The following is a 19903-nucleotide window of genomic DNA, read 5'->3' as shown; positions in this document are numbered from 1 at the left end:
TGTCTAAGGAAAACTACAAATTTTATACAAACACAAACATAAATTTACGACCATGCCTCAGCAGGATTCGAACCCGAGAGTATCGTAACAGCTGGAGGACCGTCTTGTTGTCTTTACCGCTGCGTCAACCAAGGCGGCTCTTCCTTTCTTGATATTTTCAAAAGAAAATAAGTAATAAAAGGTAGAGATTCATTATTATCCTTCTTATATTGTAGAAGGTTTACCATAAATAAATAAAACAGGACAAATTAAAAATAGTTTAGTGGATTCAGAATAGTCTCCAGAATTTTAATTCTAGGCCCGTTTTATTGCAATGAAGGAATAATGCTTTTTCAGAAATAAAGGGACAAAACATGACAAAACTCTCTAATCTTTTAGTAATTAACTGGCAATAGAGTACCATTTTGCCTGCGGATTGTTCCCTTTTAAGTACGGCTTCAGTGAAAAGTGTCAATGTAGACATTGCGACTTTAAAATTGTCCAGTAAGAAAAACCGAAATTACTTAATCTCCAAACTATATCTACAGTACAAAGTCTAAAGTCACACATAATAGTGAAATGGTCCTATGTGTGTTGTAAACGTATTCAAAATTACTAATTTAACAACATATAATTGGAGGCGTCCCATGATATACAGTTTTTATGAAAACTTTGCAGCAAGGGTTAATTTGAAACAAATGAAACCAAATGGAGCGACTGAAAATACCGAACAGCATCCAGCAAAAGCAAAAGTCATTAATCATTAAATGTCAAACATATATTTGCGTTTGTATTTGCCGAGGTACGTTTGGGACGAAGAAATAAAAGAATTCTATATATAAACATTGCCAGTGCATTAACTCCCCTTTATTTTGATGTATTGTATTTTCCCAATATATTTGTTCATCCAACAGAAACGCGATTTAAAACGATCTGTTTTCTATTATTATTAATAAAATTAAACGTCGCTCACTAGGTAATAATTTTTAACGTTTTTTTAAGGTTTCACAGAGTAATAGAACCTTGGTATATATAATGTTTTAAGTAAATATATGCTTTATTTGAAAAATAAAACTGAGGCATATTTGATTTTAATTAAAAAAAGAGAAATTAGGAATCCGAATTTTAAAACAACAATCGCGGATGATTTTTAGTAAAACAATTGGGTTACGGTTTTTTTAAATTATGGGAAAGCTACAATTTGTTTGTACTTTCATCATTTTATTAGGACAATAACTGAAACAGGTCATTATAAAACAAGAAATTGATGTGTCAGGGTTGTCTTATACTTATGTAGGTAAGCAAATATAACTAATTTTGACCAACGTCCTAATATGCGCTATCTGTGGGAACTGTTACTTTTAGCTTATAACTGAAGAGAAACTACAGCTACAGTCGAGAAAGAACGAACCAGGAATAGTTACATAGATTAAAATCATACCATTTTCGTATGGCAGGCAAAGGGTCTCTTGAAGCAGTAAGAAAGTATGATGATGCGTAATTAAAGGACGAGGATTATTACAGTACTCAGAATTCATTAGAGAAGGGTTTTAATAAGACGGTCTAGAAGGACTACCATATGTATCAATCCCTGTAGACATTGAACATTTATATTTAATCTGTTAGAAGTTTCTACACCGGTTGAAGATAAGCGGATTTTTGAATCGCATGGTTACTGAAGACTCACAATTATGTGTTTTGGGATTTTCACACACTAAAATAGACCAATCCATACCATCCGCGGTATTCTCCATATATTAGGCCTCCTCCTGGACTCGCAGATTACTTCTTTTGAAGGTATGAAGATTTTAGTCAATTCTTGGATCCAATCAAAAGAAGATGAATTTTATCGACGCACGCTGCATTTTCTCGAGTAAATATATAATAGCTTTTGTGTAATAAAACACCCTAAAAGTTTCAAAAATTGCACTTGCATCAATATGGGTGACATTCCTAGTAATTTTTCTAGAATTGGCCAAAATTTAATAATAATCAATGATAGTCAATGAAAACGAGTATGAAACTTAGCGAGTTGTGCTTTTAATTATTTCGTTATCCTCCCTTTGGTTTGGATTTAGACCCCATCTATTTATTGATCTCAAAAGAACGATAAACCTGATGCAAATAAAGAAATTAAGAATGTGAAGTTAAACACTACTTTGAAGCATTAATTTTTGTTTTTAAAATTTTAAATCAATTTACGAATTACGAACTTTTCCGACTGCATAAGTAGAAACATCGAAATACTTCGGTATCCATCTCGATGTTAAATTGGAAAAAAAGCACAGCAGATAATATTCCAAATCAAAGAACTATATTGCTTAGTCGATTCTCCCAAATTAACCTAAAATTAGAGACTGGTTTATAATTCACTTATGAACCCTAACAGGTCAATTGAAAAGACTCCGGCCTACTATAGTCAAACATATTTTTTGGCAAAATTAGATTTCTTTAGCGACCCTTCAACGTTTCGATACCATTTTTATAGTACGATTTGTCCTTTGCTTCCAGCGAGCATTCTTTTGAGATATGAGAACAGAAAATAGTCGCTAGGGGCCAGATCTGGAGAATACGGTAGATGAGGAAGAAATTCGAAGCCTAATTCATGGATTTTTGCTATAGTTTTCACTGATTGTGACACGGTGTATTGTTTTGGTGAAGCGATACTTTCTGTTTCTTCAAATGCGGTCGTTTTTCGGTGATTTCGTTCTTCAAACCGTCCAATAACAATATCCAATAATCGCTGTTGATGGTCGACCATTTAAAGGTAGTCAATGAAAATAATTCTATGCGCATAACAAAATACACACGCTGTAATCTTGCAAGCCGACTGATGCGTTTTCCTACGCTTTGGAGTGGGTTCATCGTGTGTATTCCACTCAGATGACTGTCGATTGGACTTCGGAGTGAAATAATAGAGCCATGTTTCATCCTTTGTCACATATAGAAGCAAAAACTCGGGTTTATTACGCTTGATCATCTTCAAAAACTGCTCCGAATCAGCAATCCGTCGTTGTTTTTGGTCAAAAGTGAGCTCACTCGGCACCCACTTGGCACATAGCTTTTTCACACCCAAATATTCGTGAATGATATGATGTACACATTCAGTTGATATCTTTGATGAGTGTCTACTATTTCATTCGGTTTCAAGTTACGGTCATTCAAAATCAATTTGTGAATTTTTTAAATGTTTCCGTCGGTAACAACCTCTTTTAGGTGACCACTGCGTTGACATTCTTCGGTGCTCATTTCACCACGTCTAATCTTAGCATATCTATCCTTGATGGTTGATTTTCCTCGAGCAGTGTCCGGAAACTCGGCGTCAGGCCAAGTTTTTGCTTCAACTGTGTCTTTTACGTTCAAGAAGCAATATTTTATCAACACAAATTCCTTTTTATCCATTTTTTTCACAATAACAAAAGTTGCTTCACTTAAAAAGCTATAATTCACAAACTAATGATCCGACAGCTGCCAAATTTATACACGCGTCTTTTGAGGTTTAGTGCTGACTAAAAGACATATGGATTTAATTCTAGTAGCGCCATCTATGTGTCGGACTTTTCAATTGACTTGTTATTTGGAATTATGGAGTTGTACTGAAATATCAATCTAACTAGTTTTCCAACACTGCCAAAACCAAATTTCTCTGATTAATTGCTATTGCCTATCATTATCTAACCAAGGAAGAGCAGTGGCATTGAAATCAAATGTTTTTATGAAACTAGCCAATATTTTTATCCCTAAAGTATGGAAGTACGGTTATTAAATCATAACAACGTGGAAGGAAACGAACCTAACTATGCTTATGTATTGATGCAAGTATAACAGAATAATAGTAATAAATCATTTCTATAAAAGAAGTTTTACTCAGCAGGCAGCACTAGAAAACTACTTAATCACAGAACTTATTGAGCAGTCTTTTAAATAAAAGCTTGGCAAGAAATATTTGATTAATTTACACATTCTGATCGTCAAAATAAGGAAACAATATCGTTAAAAAGAGCATTAGAGATAAAGTTCGTCCTATTTTCCGTGAAATAAAACGGGTAGTGCGCCGTTTTCCACCATGAAAATAAAAACAGGCAATTACTTAGGCCCTTGTGAAGCATGTCCGAGATTTCCAGTACCGTTTTAAAGTTATGGCCCCATCAAATGTAATTAATGGTTATGTTTTATGCTTTTTTTTGCGGTCGCGAAATTTTAGCGACTTTATTTCGCCATAGTTAAACTAAGTAATTATTTTTAAATTCTGGAAATAAGACATTATTTTATTTTTATTCAAGTACTATAATTATAATAGCGTAGATCAGCTTTTTTAAATTCATTAAAACTAAGATGAAATTAAAATTATTATTCGATTTTTAATATAATGAGAATACGGGGGTTCACAAAATATTGATAAGAATTAAAAACTGCATAGTTATACTGACTAGTGACAGCCCTGCGGTGGAAATTCGACCACAATTTATTAAATTAATCATGTTACTAAAACTTGTTTTTACAGTATTTTCAATATAAGATCAGAAAGGTATTTGAGATATAATATTATTTAATATATTAAGAGTTTGTATACTAAAATAACTATCACGTAATTAAATCTAGTTTCCATAAAGTTTCAATAATTTACAAAGTATTTATAAGTTTAAATTTCTAGACCTACAAACATTAAACAAAGTATCATAAATAAGATTATTTTCAGAACTAAAGAGCGTCAAATATAAATACATATGATGTTTATTTACCTTCATGTTATAAACGTACATACGGAATAATAAATGAAGTAATACATGTTTATATTAAAACAGTGAATATTTGGATAAAACTATTTTGAATTTGCAATTTGAATATAGCATTATATTAAAACAATAACGAATGGAATTTAGTTATTGTTTCTTAAAATATAGAAACAACGTATTTAAAATCTTTCAATTAGCTACTGATTTTTTAAAACCTATGTTTATAAAGTAAATAATCAATATAATTCATACAAAGTTCATACAATAAAATGTCATCTAGTCTCATATCTTATAACATTAATTGTTAAACACCTTAATGTTTATAAATGCTTTGAAATGTTTGCAAATTTACGATTGATAATATCATCTATATATTAAAAATATACTATATGTGATATAACAGGTCAATTGAGAAATCTCTGGCCTGGCACGTAGATGGCGCTTCTAGAATTAGATCCATAGGTTTTTTCGTTAGCCCTAACCCTCAAAAGATGCTTGTATAAATTTGACAGCTGTCGGATTATTAGTTTGTGAATTATAGCATTTTGAGTGAAGCAACTTGTGTTATTGTGAAAAAAATCTGTAAAAAGGAATTTCACACGTCGATAAAATATTGCTTTTTGAAGGAAAAAATATAGTTGAAGTAAAAACTTGGCTTGATGCCAAGTTTCCGGACACTGCCCCAGCAAAATCAACCATCAAGAATTGGTATGCTAAGTTTAGACGTGGTGAAATGAGCACCGAAGACGGTGAACGCAGTGGACAGCCAAAAGAGATTGTTACCGACGAAAACATTAAAAAAATCTACAAAATAATTTTGAATTGCCGTAAATTTAATTGAATGAAATAGCAGACACTTTATATATATATATATATATATATATATATATATATATATATATATATATATACATATCAACTAAACTGAATGTGTAAATCATATCATTCACGAATATTTAAGTATGAGAAAGCTCTGTGCAAAGTGGGTACCGCGTGAGCTCACTTTTCACCAAAAATAACGACATGTTGATGATTCGGAGCAGTGTTTGAAGATAATCAAGAGTAATAAATCCTTTTTTTGCTTTGATATGTGACAATGGATGAAACATGGATCCATCATTTCACTCCGAAATCCATTCGACAATCATCCGAGTGGACTGCACACGAATCAGTGTATCACCCTTGAAGGGAATTATGTTGAATAAAGAAACTAATTTTGCCAAAAAAACTGTATGTACTATATTTTACTTTGGTATGGTAGGCCGGGGACTTTTCAATTGACTTGTTACATATGCAAATTATGTAGCATGTTTCATTTAAATTTCTGCATATTTTCATTATTTTATTTATGTATTCATATATTATTTATCATATATGCAGTCTATCAAAATTATTTAATATGTCAGTAATTTCTAATAATCATTATGTATTACATTAATTAATTGTATACAAATATATGTACAGCATTATATAATAAATAAATTCTAATAAAAAAAAAATGCGCACACATCAAGCAACCAGGAATAACCGTCGGATCGCTGACCATGATTGGGTTAGATCGCTGATTAACTTTTACCTTAAAATTCACATAGTTTTATCCTTGATAACTAAATATGATTAATATAATATAGAACATGAAATTGAGGGAACCTTTAAGATGGTGAAAGAAAGAGAGAGAAATGAAACCGAGGTTTTTGGAAATGACAGAATTTCTATCATATTTCTAAAGAGCGAAACATATTTATCAACTACTACGTCAACACTATCTCTTCGGTGTTTAATTGAAAATAAAATTGTATATATAGGACATACTTTTTATTATACAGATTTAGTTTCATGTGATTTTTCTAAACGTTCTCAAAGGAAACTGTATATTTTATGAATGAAAAGTATTTTTAGATGACAAATGCAGATTTTATAAATTCCCGTATATTATTTTCAGATCGAGAGTATTGGTACGAGCAGGCACGAATAGCACTCCGAAAACGACTGCAATATGCACCGGACGGAAAGAAGCCGCATGCAAAAAACGTCATCCTGTTCGTCGGTGATGGAATGGGCGTCGCCACAACTACAGCTGCGCGGATCTTAAGAGGTCAGAGGATGGGGAAAAGCGGCGAAGATCATGAGCTGGCTTGGGACTCGTTTCCGGCGGTGGCATTGGCGAAGGTTAGTGGAAGAAAATATAGTTGTGTATATATAAAACCGGGAGCTTATAGTCGAGACTCGTTCTGAAATTTTATTAGATGAAAAATGTAAATTTTTCCGCTTTAGTGGCGTTTGCCCGGTTTAAAGGGCACCCTAGCTGTCTACGATAGAGATTTCTGGAAGGAAAATATTTTCGCTTACAATTTTTAAAAGATGACGTTTTATCTAATTTAACTATTCATTTTCAAAACCGAGATTTTATTCGTTATTGTAAAGGAGTATCCTTTCTGAGAATTATTGACCATAATTAGTGAACAGACTTTACTTGAAACCTGAACGTATTTTTAACTACTTGCGATAGAATGATGACAGCATTCAACAGTCATAGGAATACTGTACTCATCCAACAAAATCAGATTAATAGATTTATAAAAAACGATCATATTTAGGCCGAGATTGATAATATATTTTATAGAATATTGAGTATAGGAAAATTAAAATATTTGTAACGAATAAATTGAACCGACTTCAAAAAACAAATAAGGTTAACTCGGTAAAAAGTAAATAATAATCAAACTTAGATGTTTAACACAACAAACCACGCTTTAAAATAAAATATGTACCTAATAATTGTTGTAATAACTAAATAAAAATAAACAGAAACCTTATTTAACTTACTACACGTAGTTTATATTCTACTATGTACACACACTTTAGCTCAATACCTACCTAAAGCTATATAACTATTTACAACACTATTTTACTACTACCAACTGATCTATTTGACGTCGGTACGAGAAAATTAGATTAGTTTTGTTCCTAATTTAATTTTGTATGTCACTAAATTATATTATTATTTTCTTATTATACATACATAAAAATATTCTGAAAAATCCAACATATAATTACTAGCAGATACGGCCACGCGTTGCTGTAGCTATTAATATATTCTGTATATATTCTATTAATCTTATATTCAAGATTATAACAAATGAGTAAATTAAAAAGTTGTTTGTTGATAATGTGTAACATTTAATTTTATAAATGAGGTAGGTAGGGTAGGTAATTCTTTATTTTTAAGAATAATATTTATTATTTTGAATTATAAACATGTTCAATTTGATGCATTTTGTATCATTGGAATACATTGGAAGAGGTCCGCTTCTTTTTTAAACTTAATAGTCAAAATGATATTGCTTCAAGAATATTTCCGGTCATCTTTTTGATGACCAAACGTGTAGCGTTGTATAATCGATGTGGATTCAAATTACGCAGAAGAATAATTGGAAAACCAATCTTCAACCGAAAATTACGTGGTAGCATTCCGTGTGTAACTAGAGAATTTAAAAATTCGCTTGAAACATTTACAAATTTTTTTTCATCAAAAACAGTATCGATTGATTTAAAAGACAGACATCAGATCTCTTGGCGACAACTGTTGTATCTGGAAGTTAACTTTTTCAACATCATCAATTTCTTCAAATTCATAAAATGTTTACAATAAATATGCAATTTAGAGAAAAAAGGTCTATTAAAAATAAAACATGCCAGTTACGATTACCAATATCAAACAAAAAACCAGATACCACAATCAACCGACTCGATAGGCAAAAAAACCAGCAGATAGCAAAAAAAAAAACAATTAACGGAGGAACATAAATGTTCATAAATCAAAGTCAATCAATGCATATTTTCGGCTTTTTAATTTAAAATGTTTTATTCGCGCGGTCAAAAATAAAACCCGTGAAATGGGATTTGCCGTCAGCGAAAAAAATGTTCATTAAATTTAAAGCCCTTTAATTTGAAGATCCTGGTTTGGTTTTTTTTTCTCTCTCGTATAAAGGGGGAAAGCTGCCAAGTATCTTTTGTGGGATAGCTGAATAAAATCGGAGCTACGATGAAAAAATTTTGATCCTATTTATTGATAAACTCGACATTTTTTTATCCGAATATTTCTCTCCGCCAGTTAATTGACAATGGCTAGAAAGTCAATGAAAAATGGGGTCTTTTTTGTTTTAGAAATGGGATTATAAATGCTCAAGATATTTTTGTGTTTCAGCGAATTTTAACAGCTTCTGTATAGGATTTGAATTATGTATATTATGTATATTAGGTGGACTTATATGATGTATATGATGTATATGATGTATATGATGTATATGATGTATATGATGTATATGATGTATATGATGTATATGATGTATATGATGTATATGATGTATATGATGTATATGATGCATATGATGTATATGATGTATATGATGTATATGATGTATATGATGTATATGATGTATATGATGTATATGATGTATATGATGTATATGATGTATATGATGTATATGATGTATATGATGTATATGATGTATTGTTTATCAAAATCTTAAATTCGTTTGACCTTTATTGTATTACAATTTTTGATTTTCCCTTTTGGGATAGTCACGGAGCAAGATCTATTCATTTGCTTGTTTACTTAAACTGTTAAGTGAAAATGGGCTTCACTCATTGAAGATAATGAGTTAGTATGTTGTATAGTTGACGTTTTTATTTGAGAGCAAATATTGAAGAGTACCACAGTTTATTTAAACCTTGTAGTAACTGAATTTTGTAAGAAAACTTTCCGAATGGAAGTAAATCAACTTTTAAACAGAAAAACACTGTTAAAATACTAAACAAAACTTTAAGGGAGCATCTTAATTCCTTTTAAATATATTTAAAATAAACCTAAGCTAACTTACAAAAATTATTAAAGAAATAATAGTACATTGAATATACTTCCTTACTATTGAACTTCGTGCTACTTTCATCTCACATATTATACGATAATGGACTATATCATTTGCAGAAAATTAAATACGTAATTTAGGGATTTTAATCCAGGATTAATCTGTGATACATCAGCGAAAATTCGGATTATTTTTCATTTAAGGCAGGCACCTATCATGGTCAGCATACCTAACCGGAAGAGAATTTAAATTGCTACGTTATTGCTTTTCGGATATTAACTCGAAACAATTACAAACAGCTGATGGAAAGTTTGCGATACTAATAGCATTTGAAATTTCATGTATATATTTCGGTATTGATTTGTTTCGTCCAAATTCTATTGAAACTGTATGATTGATGTATTCTATTGAAACCATTTCGATTGACAACTTCAAAAAATAAATATTTGATATAGTTTTTTGGTGTTTAAATAGTCATTAGTTGTTATAAAATATCTTAATTTTAATACTTTTTTTGTTGGTGTTTGAAATAATGTAGGAATTATCTCCTCTTCAATTTCCCCAACAAAGTTAACTTAATTAAAATTACATATTATATCAAGAGCTACTCATAAAAGAGACGAAATCATATATCCAAAATAAATTGAGTATAATATTAACATAACTTGGAAAGGTTTTGACAGAGTTTCAAGTCATATTCCCTTAAAACAACGTTATAAAGGAAAACTCATTATTCAACTTCCGAACATATTTAACATTAAACAAATAATTACATATCACGACCTAATTTTAGTTAATACCTTTCTTTATTTGTTTAATAAACATGAATAAATGGGAATTTTAAAAAGAGTTCATTATTATTAAAAAATTACTACTTTCCTTCTCATAAAGATTGTATACAACATCGTCTCCGAACTTCTTTACTAAATCAGCGGGAAGTTCATAACAGAAACTACGAGATGAAAAGTGTTGAAGCCAAGAAAATGTCTTTAATAAGTTTTATATTAGACAAACTTTATCTCCGTAATAGACCTTTAATATTACCTTGACTAGTTATGAATTTATTTTTTGCTTGGCATATTAAAGTAGTAAAAATATCTCTAACTATAATATTAATCATTTCTAATATCATTCTTTGGCTTAATGAAATATAAAACATGTAAATTGAAAAGTCCCAGGCCTACCATAGTAAAACACATTTTTTTGGTGAAATTACTTTTTTTTATTCAACATAATTCCCTTCAAAGGTGATACACTGATTATAGCGACCCTCCAACTTTTCGATACCATTTTTGTAGTACGATTTGTCCTTTGAACAAAGCTTCCTCATATCCAAATATTCGTGAATGACATGATGTACACGTTCAATTGATATCTTTAGAGCGTCTGATGTTTCATTCAATTTCAATGTACGGTCATTCGAAATCACTTTGTGAATTTTTTTTCGTCGGTAACAATCTCTTTTGGGCGTACACTGCGTTCACCGTCTTCAGTGCTCATTTCACCACGTCTAAACTTAGCAAACCAATCTTTGATGGTTGATTTTTGCTGGGCAGTGTCCGAAAACTCGGAATAAAGTCAAGACTTTGCTTCAACTGTATTTTTTCCCTTCAAAAAACAATGTTTTATCAATACGCGAAATTTCTTTGTATCCATTTTTTTTCACAATAACAGAAGTTGCGTCACTCAAAATGCTATAATTCACAAAAGAATAATCCGACAGCTATATTTTGAAGGTTAAGGGTAACTAAAACACATATGGATTTGATTCTAGTAGCGCCATCTATGTGCCAGTCCGTGGGCTTTCGAATTGAGCTGTTATATTGTATTTAAAATATTAATGATTTGCTGTTGTATTTGGAGAATATTATTTCAAAATAATGGACACATTAAACCTCCGCAACTGAAAATTTGATTCAACTTGGTACAAAGTTATAATTATTATAGTCCTCGACTGACTGTGTATCTCAGCATATAACCAGTTGAATTTCAATAATGCACAGTATTATAAATGTGGCAATATAGAGAAAATATTATGTTCATTGTTTTATATGTTATTTATATATTTTTATTGTATAATATAAGAGATTCTAATTTACCTAGTGCCTATTAAAGTAATTCAAAATTTAAAAAATATATATTATAGCAAGAATGAGGATTATATTTTAGGAATTTAAATAAACATATTTAATATTCTCATAAATAATTCATTATAAAAAATGTATGTATTTATATTTTTTTATAATGATATATTAAAAATACTAAAAAATTAAGAGTTTTTTTGCGTATCACTAAGTATGTATATTGTTTATATTACAGCTTGTGTTTTCTTATGGTGAAAAGAACTAAACAATATTCATCATAGAATATGAAAAGTAAACGTTCAAACTTTTTATTTTTGTATTGTTTAAACTTGCGTTATTAGGATAATTCTCTAGAATTATTTTAAATATAAAGAACCTTTAATATGTTTTATTTGATGTATTTCACAACTAACAAATTAACATGGAATGGCTTACATTTGAATGACACCGAATATTATGAAAATAGTTACAATAATTGCAAAAATCTGCACCTATTCAACGTATATAGAATATAATCATTGATACCATGGTTTTGGTTAACCTCTTATAAACAGGCAGAATTACTGAATTGGCTTGAGTGGGTACAATCCTTACGATATTAATGAGAGTTTATTAGAACGTCAGTGATACTAGGTGTGGTATCATTTATGTGTTGGAATTACTAGAGATGGTAATCGTTGATAAAATTGTAATTATATTTAAAATATTCCTACATTCTACTAAGTACCATTTTCCTGAAAATATACTTTTTAATATCACTTGGCTAATAAAGAAATGTTTCAAAATGTGATTCTTGATATATATTTTATTTTTCTCAAATATTGGAATTAATTTTGTATATGTAAATCATTAAATAATTTAGGGTACGAGCAATTGTCACCACTCGATGTCTCGAAAGTAATGGGGATTGATGGTTTATTCTAGAAATATTCTGATGAGAATTTAGATAATACCTGTCAAGGGATTTTCCAATGTATCACAGTATATATGATATCACGTGAGACAAATAGCAAATATATATTAGAACCAAAATAAAACAAGTATACTGGTTAGTCGGAACATAGTCTCACTTTGATCTAAAACCAAAGAGGTTGATCTATAATACAATTATAAAGCCAATTTGGACCTATGTAATGCAAATCTGGGGCACTAAAAATTCCAACCAACTAGTCATACAACGCTGTCAAAACAAGGTTTTTCGATTGATTACCAATGTCTATCGCTACGTAACCAAAAAAGAACTGCACGATGAACTGGAAATCAAATGGATTTGCGAAGTTATCCAAGATTTCGCCTTGAAACATGAAATAAGATTACTAAATTATACTAACGTGGAAGCAATATAACTGTTGGACAGCGCGCAGGATGTCAGGAGATTGAAGCGAACCAAACCATACGAACTTATATTAAGTGTATACCTTTAGTGTAAACTATAGCTAAAGTTATTATAATTTTATAAATGACAAATACATATTGATGTATTTTCTCCCTTGTGTATGTGTACTCGTCTTGCTTGTGTATGAATGTTGATTGCTTGTGAGTAATACATTAATTGTAAATTAAGATTGTACTAAGCGTATCTAATAAATATGTTATAAAAAAAACAGTAAATATGGTCAGTTAAAATGATTAAAGGGTTCTCGAGTGTATTCATTTTAAGTCCATTCTAATAAAAATGAGCTTCACCCAATGTTTTCAAGATGTGTAAGTTTTATCTTATGAAACAGTTTTAAACAAAACAAACTATTTTACGCAATATCTGATTTAAATGATTGATGAAAAGAAGACGCGATTGGTTGAAGGGCGATAAAAAACGACACTGAGGGTTCTCATCAATTAGAAAACAAACCCCTCCGTGTCACTGGTTCACTACTCAGGCAGTTTAAATAACAACTACAGGGATGTATGTGTGGTGCTTATTCCGTCTGGAGAGCTTACAGTTGGTGCAAAATTATATTTGAGTATCACTTATATCTCTCCCAGCAGTTTGTTTTTGAAGATCTTCGAAGAAGCACTATTTCTACCCAAGCTTCCATGGTACCACTCCAAGAAATGATCGTCCAAATTTTGGTAACTCCAGATTTGAATAGTATATGTCTAAGAAAGCCACTGAGCTACTGTAATCCGGCTTTGGTAGCTGTTCTTTGTCTTTTAAGATTCTTGGTATCAAAACTTAATTATTTCTTAATGAAAAGTAAAGTGGTCATAGCATGGAATAAAATATATTATTCTTGCAAAAAAACCTAATTTAAATCGACAGTTTTTCTACCTTAATATATATATTTTTAATGACTCGTTTATATATCAGTTTTATGATCTTTCACAAATGTAATGAGAAAATTCTCGACTAAATCGTTCTTTTTGGTTTAGTGTAGAAATTCCTCTAATGTCTCTACGTTGTTATTGGTTTGTATTTAGACATTAATCAAAAATGAAATGTCTGTACGTTTAGGAATACAAACCTACAAAAATGGAGAAAATGGATTTAAAATAGGAGGTGATGTATGTTATTTGTGTATAATATTATGAAATTAAAGTTGATTGAAGATAATAACTTTTTATTTATATTATTTTCTATTTATATTCCAAATTTATGTACAACAGTAGCAAAATAAGATAAAACAACTTTATATATATAATTAATTTATTATGTACTAGCGACCCGCCCCGGCTTCGCACGGGTGCAATGCTGATACTAAATTAAATACACTACAGAAAAAATATGAACGTTGTATATAAAAACATAGCGGCCCGCTCCGACTTTGCACGGGCATAGAATATATATGCCTATGTCACTCAATGAAAACATGATTAAAATCGATCCAGTATTTTTGGTTCATTCATTACTGCCCTTGGCCTGCACGCATTAAATTTGGAGTAAAACAATTCCTCTTCCCCTATACTTACTATGAAGATTTCCTGCTATCTTTGGAATATTTAAATTCATACAATTTTTATTACATTACACATTTTTAAACGCAAATTTTAAATTTGTAATATCTCCGAAAATATTTGTTTTATTTACATGCTGTAAGGAACCATATTGATCTATATTAATTGCACACTGTATTTAAGGTACTTAATTCGATAAGGATTAATGCCGTATTGCTTAAAATAGCTTCGTAAATAAGCCATTTTCTCACGTAAAAAGTAAACAATAAAAATGGTTAATGTGGGTTATCCCTAAAAGATAAACATATACCATCGCGGACTTTTTTGTAGACCTTTTTATGGTGTACAATACTGTAGTACATTAATTTGATCTAACTCGTAGGGTTAGGCAGCGTTTTTGCTAATTGCTAAATAAGCCTAAAAAAATAGGTTAATTTACGACATCACGTTAGAAACCTCTAAAATTAGCAATGTTGCCTTAGTAGATTATGCATGTATTATACATATAAACCTTCCTCTTGAATCACTCTATCTACTGAAAAAAACCGCATCAAAATCCGTTGCGTAGTTTTAAAGATTTAAGCGCACATAGGGATATAGGGACAGAAAAGACGACTTTATTTTATACTATGTAGTGATGATAGATGTCAATATTTCCTCAAAATATTTGCAAAATAACTTTACAACAAGTCAGCGTAAAATTGGACTTGCAAACGAGTCTGCTTATTATATTCAGCCTAAGGAAAGGTGCATAATAATTTACATATTACCGTAACTTGCGCCTCATAACTTAGTTTGACATGTCACTTTAACGGGCCGTGAAGTTTATTTACTCTATGCTGGAAATATTAAAGTAAGTAACGAACGACAAACGCTTTTATTAAAATTAAATCATATCTCACAAAAGCGGCAATTTTGTTAATTACGTCGGACAGTAAATTTTACCCTTAACAATTTCTAGCAAACAAGGTTAAATATCGATTATTGTGGTATATACTATGATGGTGAATTCATTATTTGGACTTACACTGTGACACTAAGACATCAAATAGACTAGCTAATTAATGCTGCTAAAATGATGATTTTCAATCAAGAACCGCATAATTTTTTTAATAATCAATCTCTTGGATTTTCAATAACCTGCAAGTGGGCAATAAGTATAATTATATGATTTACATTATATTATATAACTATTCTGACATGTAGAAAATAGCTTCAGTAAGTGATCTGCTGTACAACTTATAATCTAAATCTTATTATAGATACTATACTAACTTATTTTAAAGTCTATACTAACTTTTTCTAAAGACTAACTTATTCTAGAGATTATTAAATCTCACTCTATGTGTCTGTTACTCAGTTCATGTGGTAGTTTGCGTTACACTGTGGTAGTTTGTTTACACACTACACTGTCATCGCGTACATTTAACCGTTTGGCGAGTGCATTGGAATTCACTAACAGTCTTTCAGAGTACCTCATACTAACACTTCGAATCAGACTCGTTATGGGTTTTAAGGGGATATCGCGCTGAATCGATTTGTTAACGTAATATGGGGCATCAACGATGACTCGCAACACTTTATTCTGAAACTTTTGAAGGATAGCTATGTTAGATTTGCTATTTGTACCCCGTAATTAAATACTATAGGTCCAAAAGGGCCTAAGTATTGACTTATAAAACTAAACCTTGTTATCTAATAATATTTTTGATTTACGCCCTAATAGCCAATACATTTGATTTAGTTTAAGCCCAAGCTTTTTTGCGTTTTGTAACTATATGTTTTTTCCATGTCAAACGTCGATCGAAATACATTCCCAGATATTTAATGTTGTCTGCTTGTGGAAAGTTCATGACTATTCAATTTTACTGAAGGCCATATTCTTCTATAAAGCGTGATTGTCACACGGGTAGATATTGTCTCATTTGCTTAGATACGCACACATTTTCTACCACAATTCGACTTTGTTGAAATTAAGTCAGTGGTTTCTTGTGGCTGACATTGGATCCTCGTGTGATGATAAAATCGTTGTATTGTCAGCATATGTTTCAACAGTAGTGTTTATTGAGTTCGGTAGGTCAGCTGTATACAATGGATATAACAATGCGCCAAGAACACTGCCCTGCGGAACACCCGAATCAATTGGGTGTAAGTTTTTGTATTCATCAAACTGTTTGACAATAAAACGTGTTTTTTTGAGGTATGACTTCAGCAGTTGAAAGTGCGTATAGGGTAAAATGTTTTTGAATTTAACATGCAGTCCAGTGTGCTAGGCCTTGTCGTAGGCCTGAGGTATATCGAGAAGGAATCGCACAAGGACCGAAAGTAAATGGACCTACGAGGTTATTCAAGATGAATGATGCTTAATAAATCTCAGCAACATGCAACCAATTCAAATACTGTATAAGACGTAGGATATTAGAAAATTGAAGCGAAATAAGCCACACGAATTTTTATAAGCCGAATAAAGAATGTCGTTAGTTTTCCACCCTTAGTTCGATTACAGTTAGTTGGAACTTACCATTTTATAGACAATTACTTATATCATTACGAATTAATTGAAAGAACTGTAAATGAAAGGCTCTGTTCTACATATGATACTAATTGGAGACAAAGTTTGGACACCCGAAAGTTTGTGAATGGCTTGAACCTTTATCAGACGAATATGTTCAAAATATTTTATGTTTGGTGTTTGTATCTCTTCTTCGATGGTAAATTTATTGATTTCCAACATTTTGGGAGGAAGACTTTATAATCTGTGGCCATATTGTTCAGCTATCTTATTTGTTCTATTGTGTATATTTTTTCAGGTATATTCGTAAAAATGTAAATAACATAAAAAAAATTTATATCTACATTTAATTATCTTTTATTTTCATGTCTATAGTAAATTATTTTTTATTTATATATTTATATTTCATTATATATTTATTAGTATACATGCCCACCTAATAATATATTTTCTTTACGGATGTCTGTAATGGTAATTTAAATTACCCAATGAAATGTAGTGAAATGGGGTTCTCAGCACCATAACACTTACGTCTTTTCCCTAAGCTTTTTTTACAAAGCCGTTTTCCCTAACAATAACAGATACAAGAAAAGGAGGAAGTTATGCACATAGGTACATTTCGGCCATTCATTTTTATTTATATACATGTTGTCAATTTCAGAGAGGTTTCCTTCTTAATCAAAATAATTTCTCCTAATCTCTTATTATAATGTGTAAATAAAAATAACCTAATACCCATTTAAATACCTCATGATTATCACAATTTAATCGCTAACATCGGGGTAGTTTTATGAAATTTTATTAGCGTACGTTCGGTCGAATTTCTCAGACGATAAAACCGACGAATGACCTCATATGAGGGACGCTAACGCTTTTGTACCCGCGGGATTAGTCGCCGTTGTCGACAACACGGGACCGTAGTTTGCATGTGGTCAACTAGGCGCTCGTATTAAGGCCAAGTAATTGAAGTAAATAAGCGCGTACGCAGGGGGCCACAATTAACTGCAAATGCACTGGTTATGTGGCCAAGTCGACCGACAAAAAAAACCGCAATGCATTTAAATAAAACATTTCGCATGATTTACGTTACGAGGGTTTTATTAACTATTAGGATTCCTGTAAGGTTATTGTTATATAACTCTAAGATTGATTTATTTATTTCTATTATATATTAAGTTTATATTTGCTGTTCTTTATTTATCTTACAGTTGTTATGTTAATTTTGTGTGTAATAAAAACACGTTTTGTACCATATAGGTGTGTTATGTTTAGTGTCTTACTCGATCTATACTTATTTTTTGTCTTTGTTTTCTATATTGATCTGAGTTTTTCCAATTTCTGAAACATTTTTCGGGTGCAGTCCTTACTTCCTGTATTCTCTTTAACTCTCTTCAAGTTGTTACCTGTCTGTAACAACTGACTTATCTCCTTTCTATATCACTGATTCAGTATTGTGGTATTTTCTTATTTCCTTACTTCTCAACCTATCCATCTTTATTACACCCCGTACTTAAACGCCTTTATTTGTTCTATTTTTACGCTATCAATTTGGATATTGATCGACTTCGGTTTTCGACTCGAGGTCGATTCATTATCTCCTCAACGATATTTTAACAGTTTCCATATTTTTTACCATATATGTAGTCCTTATTTATTTATTTATATTTGCGAAGATATTAATAATAATGATGATATAATAAAAGATTTCTCTTAGTTGTTTAAGAATTTCCCAGGTATTTATTGTCCTATTTATTATAAACTTGATACATAGAATATGACTTCAGTAGATGATCTTCTGTGTAAAATATATTGCTTTAACTCTTGCCCATAAACGTTTCAGTTACTCCTACATTATTTCGAAATACTTAACAGTAACTCTATATTACACTATATCACTCTATATTACTTTGTTAGAGTACGGAGAATTGAACATAAGAAGCAACACTTTTTTTTGTTTTGGTATTCTTGAATGATGAGTATATTAGATTTGTTAGAAGTACTCTATAAATGGATTCCGTAGGACCAAATTGAGCTAAATATAATGAGGCACCAATTATTGGTTTGTAAAATTGTAATGTTGACAAGCTACGATTTATTATAGTTTAGTTTAATGTCAATACATTGTAATTTTATTCGTTTAACAAGATATTTAACATCATCTACGCGGGGAGGTTGGCAATTAGTAATATATATTAATGTGCATGTTATCCTAAGCAATGTAAAAGTTGTACAGTCAGATATTCTTTCATTGGCTGTAATACACCACGTTTTCAACCACAGTCCCCTTGATGCTAACGTTAAGACTTCATGAGATGCTAACACTAGACTCAATGATCTGCCTTGTTGAAAAATGTAGAAAAAAATCACAGCAAGACTGAAGAGAAATATACTATAGGTAATGTAAAGGGAACTGAATGGAAACAAACACTAAATAAATCCAGATATTTTTAAATATGTAATGTTAATTACATAAAATATTTATAAATATTTACATAAATAATTTTTTTATTCAATATTTATATGAGAAATGTCCTCAAAAATCGATTAAATGGAGAAATTAGAAGAAATATAATATAATGAAAAAAGGTGGGAGCACAGAAGCTATAAAAATTGAGAAAAGCGTTATAAAAGAGTGAGCAGAATAGATTCGAACGAGGAGGAAGTGCAACATACCTTATATTTAGCTTTAGACAAATAGTAGGAAAAGTAAAGCCTAAAAAAGGACAGATATGCTAGCATTCAGATATTTGGTCAAGGTATTTGTCAGAGTAAGAAGAAATGGTTATGATTCATAATTGAAATGATTCATATCTCTACTCCATAAGAGGA

The 19903-nt window shown here is 30.8% G+C and overlaps 1 protein-coding gene across 1 annotated transcript in view; it reads left to right on the top strand.

Moving 5' to 3' along the window:
• The window catches only part of LOC143190789 (alkaline phosphatase), a 349882-nt gene that overhangs the window by 116188 nt on the left and 213791 nt on the right, over window positions 1–19903 (top strand). The window contains exon 2 of the mRNA XM_076395357.1: window positions 6658–6884. Within this exon, the coding sequence (XP_076251472.1) occupies window positions 6658–6884 (227 nt within the window). The remainder of the gene's footprint in view (window positions 1–6657; window positions 6885–19903) is intronic.

The sequence above is a fragment of the Rhynchophorus ferrugineus genome, unplaced genomic scaffold (genome assembly GCF_030347505.1).
Source record: "Rhynchophorus ferrugineus isolate W39M unplaced genomic scaffold, kcgeb_rfMv2 rfM2, whole genome shotgun sequence".
Taxonomy (NCBI): domain Eukaryota; kingdom Metazoa; phylum Arthropoda; class Insecta; order Coleoptera; family Curculionidae; genus Rhynchophorus; species Rhynchophorus ferrugineus.
This window is presented reverse-complemented; position numbering and strand designations above follow the sequence as displayed.